A 19,988-nucleotide genomic window follows, 5' to 3' on the forward strand; every position below is an offset into this window, starting at 1 on the left:
CAGAATAAAGGACTGGTCTTCCCAAAACGAATTGAAAAACAGATATGAATGTATATGTATGTATCTCGTATAACTTAAAAACAAGTAGCCTCAGAACTTTGAAATTTTGTACATGGGACTCATCTAACATGTAGTTGTGCAGCTCCCTTTTTAGTTGCAATCGGCAGCACCAAAAGTATATATATATATAATTTAAGAAAGGCAAACAAACTAAAGAAGACCTTTGTGGTGTTTTTAGTTTGGACATATATATATGTATGTCTATATGTATATATCCACTCTGTTACCAGTCTCAAGGAAGTCATTTTTTTTATTCTTATATGTTGGTAAATTGTGCGTTTTTTTGCTTTAAAAGCGATTCAGTTATGTTGTCTTATGTTTTGATTAATGTTTTTATGCCTTTAGTTAATCTGGATGCAATAGTTGTAGAATTATCAACAATTTAAAAGTTGTTTAAGAGCAGCTAAGCCTAACGAAACCGCCATTTGTTTAGATTTGAAAAATCTTAGTAGAATAGTGATTTAAGTCAGTTCCTGCATCTTAAGTGCCTTTCTGCGATTGGGGCCAAAAGTAAACTTTCAGTTTTGTACACCGAAAAATCTGCATTCTCATCCGCTGGCGAAATTGCTTGTTTTTGAGTGGAAACTCTATTTTTAATTATAAAAAAACTTTTTAAACTGTTTTAACTGTATTTAGTGTTTTATGTTTTTTTGTAGTTTACGATTTTTAATGAAAATATTTTGAGTTTTATGTATTTTTGCCTTGCCGCGACGAATTAATTGAATGAGAAATATATCTATAATGAAAATTGAGGAAATTCAGCAAAAATGTGTATAATTTAATTGACCGTACAAGGAAGTGGTAGTCTTCACATCAGATGTTTTCTATAGAGATTCTACCTTTGTCTTTGCGTCATGGGAACTGGCAAATAAACATTGTCTCGAATGGTTGGTGGTAGGTCAAAAGAAGCCTTGTGTTTATATAGAAGAAAATTTCATATCTAATACAGTAATATTTTACTTATCATTTTCCAGTTATGCCATCCATTCTTCTTCGTACAGGTACAATAAAGGTTTCATGTGTTTAATCTGCCTAATATTGGGTTTAAATTTTTAGCTTTGTATTTAATTATTTTAGTTGGTTTGGAGCTATAAAGTTGGGCAAAAAGTACTTCCTGTAAAGTTTAAATAAGCAATCATCTGCAGTCTGATGACAAATTAGCAATTTTTACATTAATTTCTATGGAAAACATTATTTCGCTGTATTAATATTTTGGTTAATATTTGGTTGAGCAATGGATTCAAAAGCGAATTAAGTTTGTGAAATGAGGTTCCACTATATTTTATTTCTTCAAGTTTATGGCAAAGTTATATCTACAGGTTTGGTTTGTTGAGCAGGAACGACTTCCTGTTAGTCATCTGAAAGATGGATTTTCGTTCCAGACCTATCTTTATCAAATTCTAAAGTAGGAATTATGAATGATAAAATACATTGCTGAAATGCGTGATGAAACCTATTTTTCTAATATTCGTGTTTGCTATGCATAAACTTATTTCTTTCCCTGCATTCCATTTTAACCAGTGATGGCTGGGATTAAGAGGTTAAACAGTTACATGTAAGAACAACTAGAAACTTTGTTTCTACTTAATATTATGCAAATAAATAAATAAATAAATAAATAAGATATTTTAGCCGATTTTTTTCCAGTCAGATTTACATTATTTTTAGACCATTATTTTTACAGTATCATGAATACAGTTTTAATTGACACTAAAAAACCAGTATTAATTGTTCATCAAATTTGATGCTTTTCTATATCTGGAGGAAAAAGAATGGCGTTTATAGTTAGTTACGAACACCCATCTTTGCGTTAACAAACAGACCAGAAAAGACACTATCAGAAACGTTTGATGATTTGGTCTGCTTTATTTGATTATGGCGAAGCGCGCGAGGGTTATCTGCCTAGGGCAATGTTTGCCTTCATGAAGGACTTTCTAAGAGAAACTGGCTCCTATCCTCGTTATAGTGGCTAAACATGGAAACCGTCCATGCAGCCAGTCTGTTCGCCTGAAATTGAACTCAAGTTGAACAACTAATCTTCAGCGACTTTACCTTTCTGCAGCAGGTGGACCTACAAACTTTAAACTAAGTTCGCTGTACGATTTCTTGTAGTGATATTACGTTTGAATTTAACTAAGCAAATTAAATTTTACATATTTTCTATTATAAGGTATTTTCTGCCTCCTTTCTGCATAATTTCGTGGTGTAATGGTAGCACACTCGTCGCGTATTCGAGAGGTTCAGGTTCGAGGCCCACGAGGGCATTGCTCATTTTTCATGTCTTCTGCTTCCAGCTAAGCTAATATCTCTACCTGTCAAACTGGAAGGTTTGGTGTTTCCAATCCAAGCAAGAGTACTGTAGATTTCTTAAAGATCCTTGTCTGAAATGCTTAACTGCAATTGAAAACATCCTAATGTCTCTACAGTGGCGCTCGAACTTAAAGGTGGTGAATAATGATTCTTCACTAACAGGATTTGGCTATTGTGTACCCTAATCCCCAGTCGCCATTTAAAAGGGAGAGTATGCAAGATACCCGAAGTAGGCGCAGCTCTACCCACCTAACCAAACAAGTGGAGTATATAAGGTATATTCTCCCATCTTTGTGCATGCCTTAGTGGTGTAACGATAGCACACTCGAGCCGTATTATAGAGGTTCAGATGCGAGCCTCGGCGAGGGTATTGCTCATTTTTCACATCTCCAATATCAAAGAATCCTAACGAGTCTACACTATAGCCTAATTTCTTCATGGACTAGCTCTTTATGCAGATCTGAAGGGAACGTAGTTTAGTAGTTTAGTAGTTAGTAAAGTTAAAAAAACAGTTAGTAACGTATGTGAAAGTTTTGAATGAATGCTGACTGCCTGCCTTCCGCTTTGGCGAATAATAGCTGCCTCATGTAGGAATAAATATAAAGGTAGATTTAGTCGGTAAGTTCAGATTTGGAACAGCTGTTAATAGTTCATTCGTGAATTTGTAGGCTCATTAAAGGATAATATACAATCGTCGCGCGGTCCATCTGCCTGGTAACTTTGTGTTGTAATATGTTTACTTTAATTATAACAATTGTTGAGGTACTGTAAATTAAAATTGTTGAGGTACTGTAAATTTGTGTTAGTTTGCTTTTTCATAGCTTAGTTAAGTTTGTGGTGAAAACTTACCCGAGAACTTTAAGTACCACTTAGATAAATTGTACGTTAAGCCTAGTTAAGACTAGATTAAGCCCCAGAAGAGCGTTATAATTATTAGAAAATTAAAACTGTTTGAGTTCATTAATAATAATAATTTTGTGATCCATGCCTGCTTAATAGAGTATTAATAAACCAGTTTAAGAAAAGTAATTTATTAATTTGATGCCACTTTAAAAAATGTAAAAGATACTTTCGTTTTTTAATATTTTGAAGAAGGTAGTATTGTTTAAGGGAATTTCGCGTCAGGGTAAAAACGAAATTGCAGCCACTTCAGTGTAGTGAAATATTTGCTGCAGGCTATCTAATGAGCTAAATGTACAGGTAATGCCTTACATAAAAATATTATATTTTATATAAATAATATAATATAATATATATATGTAATGATATTTTTAAATCAATTGATTAAATTAAATTCTAATAATATTGCTTAATAATGTGTTGGCGATTCTCTACCTAAATTGTATCCCTGTTCCTAAATTTTTGGCGAAATCCTTTCTTTAGTATAAAATATATTAACCTGTTGGCGCCCGCCAAATCGCCCAACTCATAAATCTGTCATATTACATAAAGTCCTTTAGAACACTCCTGATGAGAGGATAGCGTCACCTCGTGATTTCAATTAATATCGCTGATTGGAGGAGCCTCGTGACGCACACATATGTATAAGTAGGGCGCTCAAGGTACGAGGAGAACGCTTGTGAGATGGATGCTAAAATAAACCTACCACTTTATATTCCAAAATTTGTCTTATTCCTGTTGCCCCGGCTGCACAAAACAAATAATGTATGAGAAATTACATTTCATATATATATATATTATTTATTATATTGGGGCAAAGTCCCTATAATAAAGGTAATTGATCCTCTATGTAACTGTAACTGTATCCGGGCCTCATATGCCATAATTCGAGATTTCTATGTGATCTAGGGAAAATTATAAAAGACCTGAGACAGTATCAGTTTTTCAGTTGTTAGTTCAGAGCTGAATTCAAAGTTCTGAGATATGAATGAGAGCTTCGCTTTTTATATGAGCTTTGCATTGCGTTGTGTTTAACGTTCGTAGTAGTTTGAAGTGTAATTACTGATTGTACTCTGTGATACTAGTTTCGCGCGCAGGAGATAAAAGCTGTACAACTTTTATCTCATGCGCGCGAAACTGTCTATCGGAAATTCTAAAGATGTGCTGTTTTTAAATATTTTTAGAACAAAGAAGCGTTAGTCCAAACGCTCTCGAAACATCTGAAAGCTTTCAGATTTAAAAACTTTTTTTGTTTATTTTGTATTGATTTTTTCCACAAATTACTGCCTTTCTTTTGCATGTGTTGAATTGCAAAAACCAGGCTCGCCAGCAGCCGAGCGGTAAAAGCCGCTGAACACTGGTAGTTCGTTCCGGTGTTCGAGTCCCGGCGAACGGGCTGGCTGTGTGGGCATTTTCGTGGTTTTCCCCATGTGTAACGTGGATACGAGCCCTTAAAAATAAATTAAAAATACGAGTTTCCCTTAAAAAGACCTCCACGGGGCATCCCTCCCTTTCCGTGTAGTGCCCAAGGGCGGAGCACGTAATAAATTAAAAAAAATTGCAAAAAACACACCCGTGTCTGTATGATTCTATAAATAAGGATTTTTTTAAAATTACGATTTGAAGCGTGTGCAAAATCTAAAGATTTCCGCTTCTTTTTAGGTTTCTTAAAACTTCCTGATTTTCGATTTTTGAAAATAGAGTTATTCATACGGTTAAAAGCATGGATTTCTTTTCGGATAAAAGTGCTCATTCTAGGGTTTGCTTCTACAAAAATGATTTACTTTATTGACCTTTCATACAATTTCAGTTCTGTTATTCTATCATTATTATTTCTGTTACTGCGATAAGGAGGTTTCATAAGAATTGCACAAGTATTGCATAAAAATGTTATATTATATTTAAACATCTCTCGCATTTATAAATCACGCACATGGGTTGCATTAGAGATGTTTCAAATTAAAAGAATGCAGAATATTATGCATCGTTAAAAACATTAAAATATTACGCATATTTATAAGCCACATTTCGCTGTGTTTTAGAATTGTAATAGATCCAAAACTCTGATTTCTCTGTACTACTATGGAACAATTAAATTCTTGGTTACCTCTATCGTGCTTAAATAAGTTGTATTAATATTCTATACGCTCATTTATGCTTCTTCCAGTTAGCATCTATCTACTAATGAAATTTTTAAATTTCATTTGACACTATTCATCAGTTTTAATACTTGAATATGGTAGTTTTAATTTTCATGATAAGTGAATGGAATGACCCTTGCACTGTGATCTCAAGTGGTCTTATGTAACATTTCGTTTCCATTATAGGAAACACGCGTTTCAAATCTGCATGAAGTAACACAGCAAAAAGTTGACTGAGATACGAAAGTGAACATGGCTGCTCAGTTAGTAATAGTTTTACAAGGGATAATAACATTACTGCGAAATATTCATTCGTATTTTGTATTAAGAAGTGTATTATTTATTACTTAATTTAAGAAAAATTTGTATTGGTTGTGTATTAGTATTGTGATCCTTTCAATAAGCGATAATTTTACTTTTTTGTTAGTACCAGAGGGGCTTTTAGTCCCAGAACTCATTTTTTATCAGCATTACTTTTGTGTCCGAATCACTTTTCAAACTGTTGCCACAAAATGCTATCGCGATCTATTAAAAGAAAATTAAATAATGAAGAATCTGTTCCTGGCTATGTAAAAAAAAGCAACAGCACCTACAGCCACCGAATTTTGAATACAGGTAATCTTTCACTCGCAAGTGGATACCTCGAAAGATGAATTCTAAATTTCGAAATGGTTTTGATTTATTTCATATTTTACGCGAATTTTATGAATTTTTGGCTAACAAACTCAGCGATTCCAAAGCGATCAGTGGCAACATTGTGTTTATCTCCAGCTCACCAGGTGCTGCCATTTAGCAGAATGTGAGATACGCATCATTAAACCTGTGTCAAATGTGTGAATCTGAACCTTTGAATTTTAACCCAAAAATTCGTGTATTTGAAAACAATGTGTTGCCACTGATAATATATTTATTAAGTTCGTGCACCAGCGTGTTGCCATTCAGTAAAGCGTGAGATATTTAATTTTAAAATTTATTCTTTATTGGTTACTGAGTAGCAGACCAAGTGATTAAAAAAAAGCGGGTTTTAAAAATATTTTTTCCACTTTTTAATTTTTAATCAGATTGATTTTAATAAAAATGCATACAGTTACACCATGACATGTCTAATTAAATATATTAAATATTTTAAAAAAATACCACTGGTTGTCGGATTCAATAAAATCCTTCTTTTAAAGATGTGCTGTTTATATATATTTTGTGATTTTGCTCTTGAACCTTTTGGGACGTAAGTGCAAAGAAAGCGAAGCTTAATAATAAAGCTAGAAAGGAAAAAAAAACTGTTAACGAGAATGAGTCCAAAAGCCACTGCTAACCTGCGATGCTCAGAGATAGCATAAAAAACTTTAACAAATCCTGAGATATGACGTTAAAATGAGAATCCTTTCAGACATTTTAGCCCAAAGGAGCGTTAGCTTAGAACGGCTCAAAACGGGATTTTTTTTGTTAAATCACTATAAAAGTCTGAATCATTTTTCAAATTGTTGCCATCAAATATTATATCCCTGTATTATATTTAAAGAAATTAAATAATGAAGAATTTGCATGCATGTATGCACGTTTTTTGCATTGCGAAAAATCAGTGGTATCTAAAGACATCAAATTTTGAATAACGTAATTCTCCAACCGAATACGGGCACCTGGAAGCCCGAATTTTGAATTTGTTTTCTATGTATTTCGTATTTTGTAAAGCTTTAACGAATTTTGGTTAACAAACGCAATGATTTCTAAGCGAGAAATGGCAACACTGTACTGGAAAATACATTTTTATCTTCAGCGCGCGAGACCGTCTATCGGAAATTCTAAGGATAAGCTATTTTTAAATATTTTTAGCCTAAAGGAACATTAGCTCAAATGCTCTTGAAACGTTTATGCGTATGTAAATGAAAAAAAAAGACCCTTTGGGTGTAATATAAAATCTGAAAGTTTTCAGATTTTTTTCAACGTTGATACAAATCATTTTCATATAATTACTGTTTTAGCAGTTCATACCAATATATTGCGTTTCTTCGGTTTCAAGAATATTATTAATTCATGTGCATAATTATTATGGATTTCCGAATTATAAATGGAAATTTTTCTGTTGTATTTGGTAAAACGTCTTAATCAAGTGAATCTAAATAAAAATTTGTTAGCTCTTTAATTTTAGCTTTTATTTGAATACTTCTTAAAAATATTTCTTTTTTCCTTTGCGCATTCATACCTCGGCAAAAGGGAATGAAAATGCCGCTCGAAAAAAATATTTTTTGTAAGAATCCTGTGCGAACAATCCTGTGCGGGTATCTCTTGAATAATTAATTAAGTATTTTACTATACTAATTTTAAGTGAATAATTAAAATGGATTACTATACTAATTTTAAATGGATGCAAAAACTGTACGTAGTGTTAATTTACATTAAAGTAATATTATAGCAAATATTTTCCTCTGCTATTTAGCCTTTTCATTTTGAAGAGATCATTTTAAATATGTAAAAGCTTTTACCTTCTATACCTTTAACTTCTGGGGAATCTAAAACTTAAACTAGCAGTCCTGTCGTAACTGCTTAAATGTTAAACTAAAATCCACATACCAAGAAAAACTTGCAATTTCATATTAATCTTATTTTGATAGCTATTAAATATTTTAGTTATTTTGAAATATCAGTATGTTTTTGAGATAGATAGTAATATGAAGTTTTCCGATTGTAATTTTTTGCCTACACGTCTTACACGATATTCGTACGTAAGAATTACATATTAAAACTAATCATAAAGCGAATTTAGGTCTTTTTACATTTTTGAAAATATAAATATTTAAGCTGTATGAAAATAAATAAAATACACAGATACATTGTTTCAGTATTAAATTGTATATTTCATCATCTTCGTTTATACACATTCATATATATTTAGTTATATACATATACAATAAGATATACAACATGCTTTTGTAATAAACAACATAGAAACAAAACATAGCTCCAAATTTAATTTGCATTCGATGCTTCCATTTCGTTAATACTTTGCAAAAACACTGAATACACATATGTTATTTAGCACCAACATGTAACAATGTAATTTACACAATCACAATAAATAGTTTACTCAATACAAAACAACGTGCATATATTAGTGGCAGCATGCAAGATGATCGCAATTCATAATGCTAATGTTCCCACAAGTCTTCAGAAAAGTATCTAAAATTACCAGAGATACCAGATATTCTGGCTGCACCCGTCCGCCTTTTTAGACTACTCTCTCGTAAGCTATTATTACGCTCACCCCTACTTTAGGCCCTTGATAGCTTCGCAGTCAGTTAGCGTTAAGGGGCCAATTCTGTTAGAATTTTGATAGCTTCGGCTATATCTCTTTTTAGTTAAGATTAGTTTAATTCTTAGTTTCTTAAGCCCAAGTGTCGGCTTTATCTTACAACTCCAAGACGGAGTTCTGTTACACTTGATTTGAATAATTAAAGGATTTTTTTCACCCTTCTATCTTGTTGTTTCCTGTCACACGAACTCAAGTGATTATTCGCTTATCAGTTCTTAAGATTCTTCACTTTCAACGGAATTACACAGTGGAGAATCTTACAAGCTTATACGGACTTAAACAGGGAGAGAACGACTAAATTTTGCCGAGGTTTAAAACTGGATTGTGTTATCAGAGGCTGACTGTACAGGTTTAAAGATCGGTAAAGTATTTACTGCAGGGATATTTCTATGCTATACGGATTTCTCATATATAAAATTAACACAAAGCAGTGTTCCTTAGAAAGTACTCCATGAAGACTCCCATCCCTTAGGCAAGTAATGCTTCTGCACTTTGCCGCAATAAACTGATCAAACAAACAAATCGATACGCAGAAATTCATTATTATTTAACATGAAAGAATTTTTGTCAACATCCTTTTATCCCAAATATTTCATCTAATTGCCAAAATTGACTTCCAAAATTTCAATAAGATTTAGTATGACATTTTTACAAACATAGAAAATTGAAAATACGGTTAGAAATAAAAACACATTAGGCAGAGTTATTTCAGATATTCTGGTTGGATAAAAAGCAATTAAGCGTTTTTTGTGACTTGCCGAGAACAATGTCCTTGAATGCTTGCAACTAAAGAATATTATACGATTCTCATTCGAGTGAGAAAACCAAACAAAAAAAAAAAAAAACGTGAAAATAAATAATGTCCGTGATTGTACTTTACAATAGGAATTTAGGTATATTTTTATATTCATATCATTCATTACATCACCATTATGACGACCTTTTCTTCTGTCATTATATTTTATATGCGTTTCTTTTAACTTTTTTCGATGCAAATAGATCGCCATTTTTCTTTTCCATTGCTTATTGGAAATTTTTAACGGAAATATTTTAATTTTATATATCCTTTTGATATTTCAAAATTATCAGAAACAGTAAATTTTTCCATGCAAAATTTACTCTCACTAAGTTAGAGAAAACAAAATATTCGAATTTGGTATCTCTTGATTGGTCTATTTCAGGAGTTAACTAAAATTAATTTAATGAAGTAGTTTAATTTAAGTTCAAATTTTATCATAATATTAATATATATATGGTTTAATAAAGATATTTGTAAAATTCATAATAAATACTAAAAAAGTGCTTTTATTTGGAATAGCCCATGCAAAATTTTCTTTAAAATCATAAACAGAAAAAATCACAACAAAGCGTATGTTAACATTTAAAAACAACTATATTAAACAGATATGAAAAATTTATATTTTGCACTCAGAAGTCGAAATATGCCTTCTAAATACGAGTTATTTTTGTAAACTACAAAGAGAAGGATTTCACTAAAACATTAAGTAGAAGGAAGAAAGACTTTAGGACATGATTTTACCTTGACTGCAAATTCATTCCGTGTTTCTAATGGCCGCTGTCCATTAATTATGGTCGCAATCAGAAAGTTACTAAATATTCGCTTGAAGGAAAAAGGTCTAATGAGCTTCAGTCTGTAAAAATGTTTATATAATTTCTTTATAAACTCATTAAATGAGAAATAATGGATATGACCTTATTCTTCTGACTTAATTGTATAAAATTCTTTTGTGCGAGACGAAGAAATCAGTTCCGCAGTTCTTTAAAGAAACAAATTTAATCTCGGTGATTGCAATAATAAAGCGTATCTAAATTAATTGTTATTATGCGTAACATTACGAATCTTTATTACTTATCGTTATTTTGGTTAAAATTCTATAATCGGGGTGAGCGCCAAGCTAGGCGAGAGTTTTTCTTTATTTGGCGCGATTTTGATTTGGTTGTGGTTTCTGGCTGTATGTTTTCTTATGGCAAAGCTACAGCTTTATTTCGGTAACTGTAAGAGCGCGAATTTATTGTAGCCAAAAGATTTTTTTAAAGAATTTAATTTTGAAATACTGTGTTTGTTTTTAAAAGTTTTACTGTTTAATATTATTGTTATATATATGTTTAATATTATATTTATATAAATATTCGCAGAAGGTTAAGCTGTTGTTGGTGGGAGAATGTTGGATATCATGTGACGTGAAGTTTATAATTTATGAATGTTTCCATTTAATTTTATTTAGTTATTTTTTTTTTAATTTAAGTTTTGTTTCTTGCATGTGGCAGTCGAAAGATGTGGAATATTTAAAGCTTTGAACGAAAGTTGTTTAATATGTTGAATTCCACGACGATAGTAACTTGAATACTTTAGATAGTTTATGATGCAGAATACGCATAATTTGCTATTCTGTTTACCTTTAAAACTCACTTCGCAGTAAGTGTCTGATAAGTGTATATATTTATTTACTCAATAATTATTTACAAGAATTGTTCATTTTACTATTTTATGATGAATTACATACAGTGTCTCAAAAAAGTGATGGGACACTTGTGCTTTACAAAAGGAAACTGCAATAAAATAAATTTAAAAAACATGTAAAATTTTTTCTGTGTGTGTTTCATACTTAAATTTAGTAACAATTATTACATAACATACATTTTCTCAAAATATTAAAATATTAATTTAATAAAAATACAATTGTTTAGAACGGAGCAGAAAATGGCTCACTTAAGTGATGGGACACTACGTACTATGCAACAAAAATCGTCTGAAGTAAGCAATAAAAATATCTTTTGGGGTATTTATTTTTACTCAAAAGCAATTGCCAATAATTTATAAAATCGTCTGCAGTATTTCTCTCCAGTTTGTTTTGGAATTTTTGTGTTTTTTAGCTCTGTGCAGCCCTGAATGCTAAACGAAAAGAAACTTTGCCTGGAATTCAAAAATTAGTTATTAATTTGCATATTGAACGTGGAAAATCTATTAGAGAAACTACTGAAACAGTTAACTTCAGTCATTCAACAGTTTTCAATATCATTAAACGATATAAAAAGAATCATATGATTCAGGATAAAAGAAGACCTGGCCGACCATCAAAGCTATCCAATGGAATAAAGCGAATTATCGTTCGAAATATTTAAAAAAAATCCAAGAATGAGTGCTTCTAAAGTTGCTGCTGATTTACAAGCATTATATGGAGTAATTGTTATTTCTGAGACTATTAGAAGAGTAATTCGATCTACTGGATATCACGTGAGCAGCCAGGAAAAAATTCTTCGTAAGCGAAAAGAATAGAAAATCCAACATAAATAAGAATTCTCATTACTGGAGTGAAGTTATATTTGCGGATGAGAGTAAATTTAATATATTTGGTTCTGACCGTAGAATCTTGGTGTGGAGAAAACCCAGGGAAGAATTTCGCAAACAGAACTTGGTGCCAATAGTAAAACATGGTGGAGGAGGAGTTATGGTATGGGGGTGTATGTCGTCCGCTGGAGTTGGTAATCTTGTTTTTATTGACAGTATAATGGATCAGTACAAGTATGTTGACACTTTAAATCAAAATTTGAAATCTTCAGCACGAAAATTGAACCTTCATAACAATTTTAAATTCTACCAGGACAATGACCCCAAGCACAGTGCTTTGAACGTTAGACTCTGGCTACTGTATAACTGTCCTGAAATAATAAAAACACCCCCACAATCTCCACAATTAAATCCCATAGAGAATATTTGGGAAGAATTGGAATCAAGAATTCGCAAACACACCATTTCTTCAAAACAACAATTAATATCACTGCTTCAAGAAGAATGGAGTAAAATCACTCCAGAAATCACAAAAAAATTAGTCGAATCCATCCCAAGAAGTTTAAATCATGTTTTAAAAGTAAAAGGAAATCCAACAAAATATTAAAACCTTTTAAAAAGTAAAATGTTTGGATAAATATTTGATGGAAAAGTAAGTGTCCCATCACTTAAGTGAGCCATTTTCTGCTCCGTTCTAAACAATTGTATTTTTATTAAATTAATATTTTAATATTTTGAGAAAATGTATGTTATGTAATAATTGTTACTAAATTTAAGTATGAAACACACCCACAAAAAATTTTACATGTTTTTTAAATTTATTTTATTGCAGTTTCCTTATGTAAAGCACAAGTGTCCCATCACTTTTTTGAGACACTGTATGTAGGATTATGTTTTTACTTGCAAAGCTGTTGGACTTTGTTTTACTCATCTAGTATTTTATTATCTCATTTTACTATTCTGTTTACATAAAATAACGACGTTTCACTACTGCAAAACTTAAAAATTTCTATTCTGTTTACGTTTAAAAATCACATTTTAGTGCTTTTATTGCCGCCTAAAAAATTCGCCAAATTTTTAAGGCCAAAATAGTTTGGCGCCAACTTACCCGGCTTATGGAATTTTAGCCGTTATTTTTACATTACAAATTTTGATAATTTTATTTGTCATTAATAGTTAGAGATGAGACTCATTAACGGATTGAAAGAAATGATTTATGATTCTGCAAACGAACTTTCCTTTCGAAAGCCTGCCAAATCTGAAATTTCAGAATTAAATATAAATTTAGTTTATTTGATTCTTTTTTATATGAATCATGTGATTGATTCCAAAATTTAAAACAAACCTTTTCACCACAATTAAACCTTGCACATTTTGATGAACATTACAAATGATATGCTCCTGTTATTGTTGGGTAAAAGCATAGATGTAGTTGTATTGTTTTAAAATCAAGGATTTAGAGTTAAATACAAAAATTATTTAAACGTTCAAAATGAGTTAATGAGCATGTTTGTTAAGTGCAAAGAAAACAACCCCAATTATTGGAAAACACTGCTCAATAAGGGTTCAAATACAAGAAATAAATTCATGGTTACGGAAAAAAATTGAATTGATTGTATTTTCCGATAATTCTTTCAATGTCTTAAATCATCATACAATTTGTCTATTTTGAATTCTTTCGAAACTGAAACTTAATAAAGATTTTTCAGCATTCGTGCATAAATATTTTCACTATTCAGTAAAATTTGCCGTAAAGCACACTACAAAATGTTTAGGTTATCGCAAGATCTTGTCTTAAGGTCACATTTCTGCAAAAGACGATCTATGAAACCTCTGGTTTTGTAAGTAAATTTCATAGACCTAGCAATAAAGTTTTTAACTGTCGTCTGCGCTGTCTGACGCTGCTTTGTTTTTAGTCGGATCTGGGTAACAATTCCAACAAGAAGTTCATCGACATTGTGGTTGAAGCCTACTGAAGTCTCTATGTATTTCACATCAAGTTTATCAGCCAGGGACTTTCCTTCTGAAAATATAAAAGTAAAATTGTAAACATAGGGCAATAAAAAAGATAAATGAAAGAACATTTGAATACTGTTCATCCAAATTAAACATATTAAACATCAGAAGAGATTTTCTCTCTTTTTCTTTATGTTTTATTAATGCTGAAACTGCAGATTCCCTAATTCTCACCACAGCTTTCAGCTCACTGAGGCTGAAATATACACGTCTATCGTTAGATCCCACAATGCACCGGGAATCATTACACAGCTAACAATAGAACGAGTCTGACCAAAACTTCATATAATTTATTCAAGACCTCGGCCAAAAAGGTGTTACCTCGGCTTGCCGTTCGTGACGTCACTGCAGTAGAGATACTTTCGTTCGTGCTAACGTTAAGAATATGTAAAGAAGCCTTCTTAAAAATCCTTTTAATAAGGTTACAATTTAATTGAATATAAGTTTTTACATCTTCTGTATTCACATAATTTATAAATCTGGAAATTAATTTGTGTCTCTCAAAATTTGATTTTTATTTTTAGAATGTTTTTGAGACAAATAACTTGATTTCTAATATCCATATAGTTCAATTTATCAAAAGCTATCATTATTAATTTTAAGAAATTTGACTGTGAATAACGGTTGCAAACGAAAGAAACTACATATTTGATAAATCGAAATTTAATTTATACAGAATAATTAAACAGAAAGACATATAGAAATTTTAAACTAAATACAGAGATATCTTAACAAGTGAAGATAATTTCTAATCCATTTAAATTGAGGAACATATTTTACCTGGAATCATATCGCAAGATAAAATCCAAAATTGAAAATTGATATTATCATAGTTACCTTGCTATATACCTTGAGTGATAAAGTATATATCCTTGATAAGTATTAATGGTATTACCTTATATTTAATATATATTCCCGAAAGATATTTGTAATAAATATTGTTCCGAATTTTATATTTAAATAGCTAATTTTAGTAGAATTATAATTAAAATTTTCATATTTTCCCATACAATTCAGGGCGAGACAAAATTTTAAGAGAAAACTATGCGAGAAAAGTAAAAACATTGCAGCACGTGGGCATTCAACATTGAATAAATGGGTATCTCGGTAATTCGTTTTAAAATTGAATAAATGTAAATGACCGCCATTTTAGTTGTTGTAACCGTATTGCCTTTCCGTAATTTCGAGAAACAGAAAACTGGAAATATCTCGCGACCGGTTGAAAGCTATAAAAGGCCGCAGAGATAGCACTTGAGTTCAGTTGTTCAGTTAATTGCTTAGTTACTGTTGTTTCGAGTTTAGTTCCGCGAGAACTGAGATTAGCTTCCTCTTTAGATGCGCTTTGTACTGCATTGTATTTAACGTTTTTTTAGTAGTTTGAAACATAATTACTGATTATATTGCGTGATATTGTGAAAATTTGTATGAAAATCTCCGAGGAAAATTCCAGAGTTCTGATATATTTCTTTTGATGAGAATAAATTTTAGTAACCTATTATCGAACTTGGGCATTTCATCTATTATGAACCCGTATGCACGCAACAATACTTATATTTGAAAAAATAACGCTAAGTTTGCAATGACTTGAAAAATTTTCATAAACATGAAACAGTGAGACGTAGTGCACACGATTGTTAAAGGAATTAATTATATAATGAGCATATGTTATTGTTATAAAGTAAATGTAATTTGGGATATATAACACAATAAGCGAAAGACAAAATTATCAATGGAATAGAGTATGATGTCGAATTATATTACTAAAATGTCAGACCTCAAAATTAACAATTAACAGAAATTATACATTGCAATTCTAAACCCAAGACAATTTTGCACTTTTTATAAGAATATGTTAGGTAACACGTATAGGATTGTGTTCTTAGCTCATTTTTTCCAGTCAATTAATTCACAGAGAAATGATAATTCGAAACAGAGCAAGGAAAGAGATAAAATAAATCATCGAAAATTTCTCTTCAGTCTATGTATTGACAATATAATTATTGCAAATTCTCTATGGTTAAGCTCTGAGCTATGAATATTATTTTATTATTGTACATCGGATTTCATTATGTAAAATTTCCTTAGTCCTATATTTAAACGAATCCTAATTTACACACACACACACACACACACACACAAAAAAAAAAAAAAAAAAAAAAAACTGTGGTTTTAATCTATAGAATGATAAATATTACTGGGTGCTACAAAAATTAAATGCCTATCTAAGTGATTTTATTTACGGAATAACTTATTTAACGTTGTACTTATTTTAAGATTTACATTAAGTATCTTATAAGTACATGTACTCGCTTTAGTTCACTATAATTAGATTATATATCACTTTGGAATTTCCCTAACTCAAAAAAAATATAGACTCACTCATTTCATTAATTTTAATTAAAAAAGTAAAAGTCACGTTCGAAAATTTTGTCGACGTAAGATCCTTTTGCATTAACATATTTGCTTCATAATTCTTTTCCTTTCGAGGGGGACTCGCACTTTTGGACTACTGGAATAGTTCTCTTTACTAGACATAGCACAGATTTACCATATCCAATTTTTGAAATAGGAAGCATATGAAAATAAAGGAATACACTTATATAGTGCGAAATAGCTTTGAAAATTGAAAATACAAGAGAACATTAACCATTCTCTTGAATGCTTAGCACCAAACTAGTGACCCGGAAAATCATCCCACCAAATTCCTGAGTGAAGGGATGCTGTGAAACCTTTTATCTACTAACTTTGACAGCCTACTGACATTAATAGCCTCTCCAAGAAAAAGCACCACGGCTTTCATAGATTCACGGGGTGCTGGCGGGACTCATATTATGGGCTTACATAGTGGCAATATCAGCACTAAAACTGCTATTAAAACAGGAAAAAGTTTGCATTAATACTTCGCCGAACGTTGATTTTTGTAGAATTTTTGCTTCTAAGAATTTTACAAAGTTAAGCCTCTTAAACCTTTCTTCCTTCTTTTAGATATCCCTACGCGAAGCATAGCTTCAAAACATTTTTCCGTCATGAGCAGGAAATATTACTGTTAGAACTATCTTTCAAACTACTTCTGGGAAAACGCATTTGATTGTACACACCAACTTATAGCAAAAAAAAAAAAAAAAAAAAAAAAAAAAAAATTATATTGGACCCATACCATTAGTGTACTTGCTTAAGTCATTATTACTTGGGTCAGGTACAAGTGTGTAGATCACCAAAACAGCGTCATAGACAAAATTGATAATGTCTCAGCACAGTAACCATCAGGGTCGCCCAGTTCATTTATAATTTTAAAAAGATTAGATGTTGTTTGTCATGGAATTATTGGAGGCAAAATTATGAGGTATAGGTTATAGATGACATAGGTTGAGGCTTTGTTGATGTAGTATAATCTATGAGGGATTTAAGTCTGTTATTTATCTTTTAATGGTACCCCAAGAATCTTTTTAATCTGATGTCAGTTACTTGGATGTCTAGTGTAGAAACTCTCGGTTAGAGGACATGTAAAGATGTAATGGTCAGGAGATCTCCTTTTCCCCCATATAACATATATCAGTAGTTGATAAATTTCTAGCATTGAAAAATGGGGGGGGGTCATGACCGGAGATACTATTGCTAAATAAAATATACTGATATAATGATGCTATCATTGATATTTGGAAAAACTTGAAATGTTCTGCGGACTTGTGGTTCATGATTCCATTGCAATTATTTCTTTCGTGATGATATTTTTACTTCCTTGTACGAAGTAAAAAGGAAGTATTGTAATCGCGAAAAGTTTCAGGTAGCATATTTAAACGAAAATATCCCATTTTGACCTCTTTCAAATGCAATTTAACGATGTATTTCCGTGATATCTGTATGTAAGGACAGAATAAAATACTCTTTTCCTCCAAAAAAATTATAAAACTGCTTTAAAATGAATTCTGAAGAGAATTTTTCGTGGCGTCTGTACGAACGTATGTACGTACGTATCTCGCATAACTCAAAAACGAGTAGCCTCAGAACGTTGAAATTTTGTATATAGGACTGCTATAACATGTAGATGTGCATCTCGTATTTTGGTTGCAATCGGCCGCACCAAACGTATATAAATATATTTATATATATAGCCACTCTGTTACCCGGATCAGTGATCTCAGTTTCTTTACTCTTATACGTTTGTAAATTGTACATTTTTTGCTTTAAAAATGATTGAATTATGTTGTTCGTATCCTCCGGTTAAGGTTTTTATGCCTTTAGTAAATCTGTATGCAATATTTTTAGAATTATCAACAATTTTAAAATTGTTTAAGTGCCGCTAAGCCTAATAATGTTTTTGATGGCGGCCATTGCTCTTGTTTACATTTGAAACAGCAGGATAGAGGATTTGTTGCCAATCTAGAGAAACTTAGCTTCGCAACAACAAAGATAACGCCTTCATTTATTATTTAAATCATGCTTAATCCTTTCTGGAATTTTTTCGAGGAAATAAGCGTTTAAGATTTACTTCGTAATTTTAATACAGATATTTTGAGGTTTTATGTATTTTTGCCTTGTCGCGAAGTGAAAACTGAATTAATTGAATGAGAAATACTTAATCGTCTGTGAAAAACTGTTTATTTTTTGTTTTGTTTGCTTAATTTCTTTTATACATCGTTCTAGCTTTGTTACAGTATTTGAATAGAACATGTGGCAACGATTAGATAATTCTTTAAATGATATAAATTTTGTGCATTATGAGTTATAATATGAACAAAATATAATAGTGTTAAGTAAACCTAGCGCCAGAGTGTCGCTATGGTAAACAAAGTGAATTTTAAAGAATGTATTTATTCTATTGTGGTTTATGCGCTGTCGGCGAAGTAGGTTTAATTCAATCTTAAATTAAATGAAATGTAAGAAAAAGTGCGTATAATTTAATATTCCGTACAAGGAAGTCATGTGGTGTACACATCAGATTTTTAATTTATGTTTTAATGCGCATCTTGGCCATGGCTTTAAACGTTTTATTGTAAGAATGTCCACTCTTTCGTTGTTTTCATAGTTATTATGTACATTTCGTTACCATTCATTATCGTATATTGGATCTGCGCTGTTAGTGGAGAGTTAGTATGTTAGTATGTTAGTATGTTGTTTTAACGAAAATATGAAATACTGACTATCTATTACCACGTGGATATTCTTGGTAGGAAGCCATAGGTTGAGGATTAGAGTCTGCTTGATTTCTGTTAGTTCCGCTTGTTGTTATTATGGAGGTAGCACTGTCAACTCATCCTGTTTGAGAGATAATATATGTGCTTCTTCCAACTTTTTCTTCTATCTTGGAGCCATTTATGAAGGCTATGACCCCAGTTATTTGAGGTTGTTGATATGTAATATATTTGAGGTTCTTTAGCGATATGTTTGCGGGTTTTGTACATTTCAGAGGTTTCCTTCATAGTTATTAAATAGATATGTTATTCCAGCATATGTTGTACCCTTCTCAAGTTGAAGGATTATGGCTATAGTTGCATCGAATTCAGCTTGTACAGAGAGTTCATGTATGGGAGTATGCTTAATTACCCAGGTAGTAAGCAACACTTCCAAGGCTTGACTTCTGCAGTTTTTCCAACTGCTAACATCAGTTTATATGCTTTGACCTGGAAAATTGGACACATTTGTCAAATTGCTTCGAGTAAAATTGTATTTGATATAGAACATAATGCTATTCTTATGTTTAGAAAAGCTTTTAAGTGGCATTCCCCTTCTGTTCGTTGCAATCGTTTCTAGGAATGTTTCAATAATAATCAGAATTGACAAACCATATTTAATTTCTTGTTAACAGATTCAGTTTTGTATGTTTTATTTCTTCTTCAGAGTTATAATCTAGATGATTTTCACAATATATTAATTTTTTATTATTCGTCTAGCAAATAGGCAGATGAAAATTAAAGATTTAGACTTTAGGTAAACAGGAAAAAAA

The 19,988-nt window shown here is 31.4% G+C and overlaps 1 protein-coding gene across 1 annotated transcript in view; it reads right to left on the bottom strand.

Moving 5' to 3' along the window:
* Positions 1–12,860: 12,860 nt before the first annotated feature.
* Positions 12,861–19,988, bottom strand: part of LOC118199703 (GTP-binding protein GEM-like) — a 92,258-nt gene continuing 85,130 nt past the window's right edge. Inside the window, exon 4 of the mRNA XM_085811889.1 lies at positions 12,861–14,051. Within this exon, the coding sequence (XP_085668015.1) occupies positions 13,789–14,051 (263 nt within the window). The 3' untranslated portion in view covers positions 12,861–13,788. The remainder of the gene's footprint in view (positions 14,052–19,988) is intronic.

Source organism: Stegodyphus dumicola, chromosome 2 (genome assembly GCF_044657685.1).
Source record: "Stegodyphus dumicola isolate Sdum_Otavi_A_Nest chromosome 2, ASM4465768v1".
NCBI lineage: Eukaryota > Metazoa > Arthropoda > Arachnida > Araneae > Eresidae > Stegodyphus > Stegodyphus dumicola.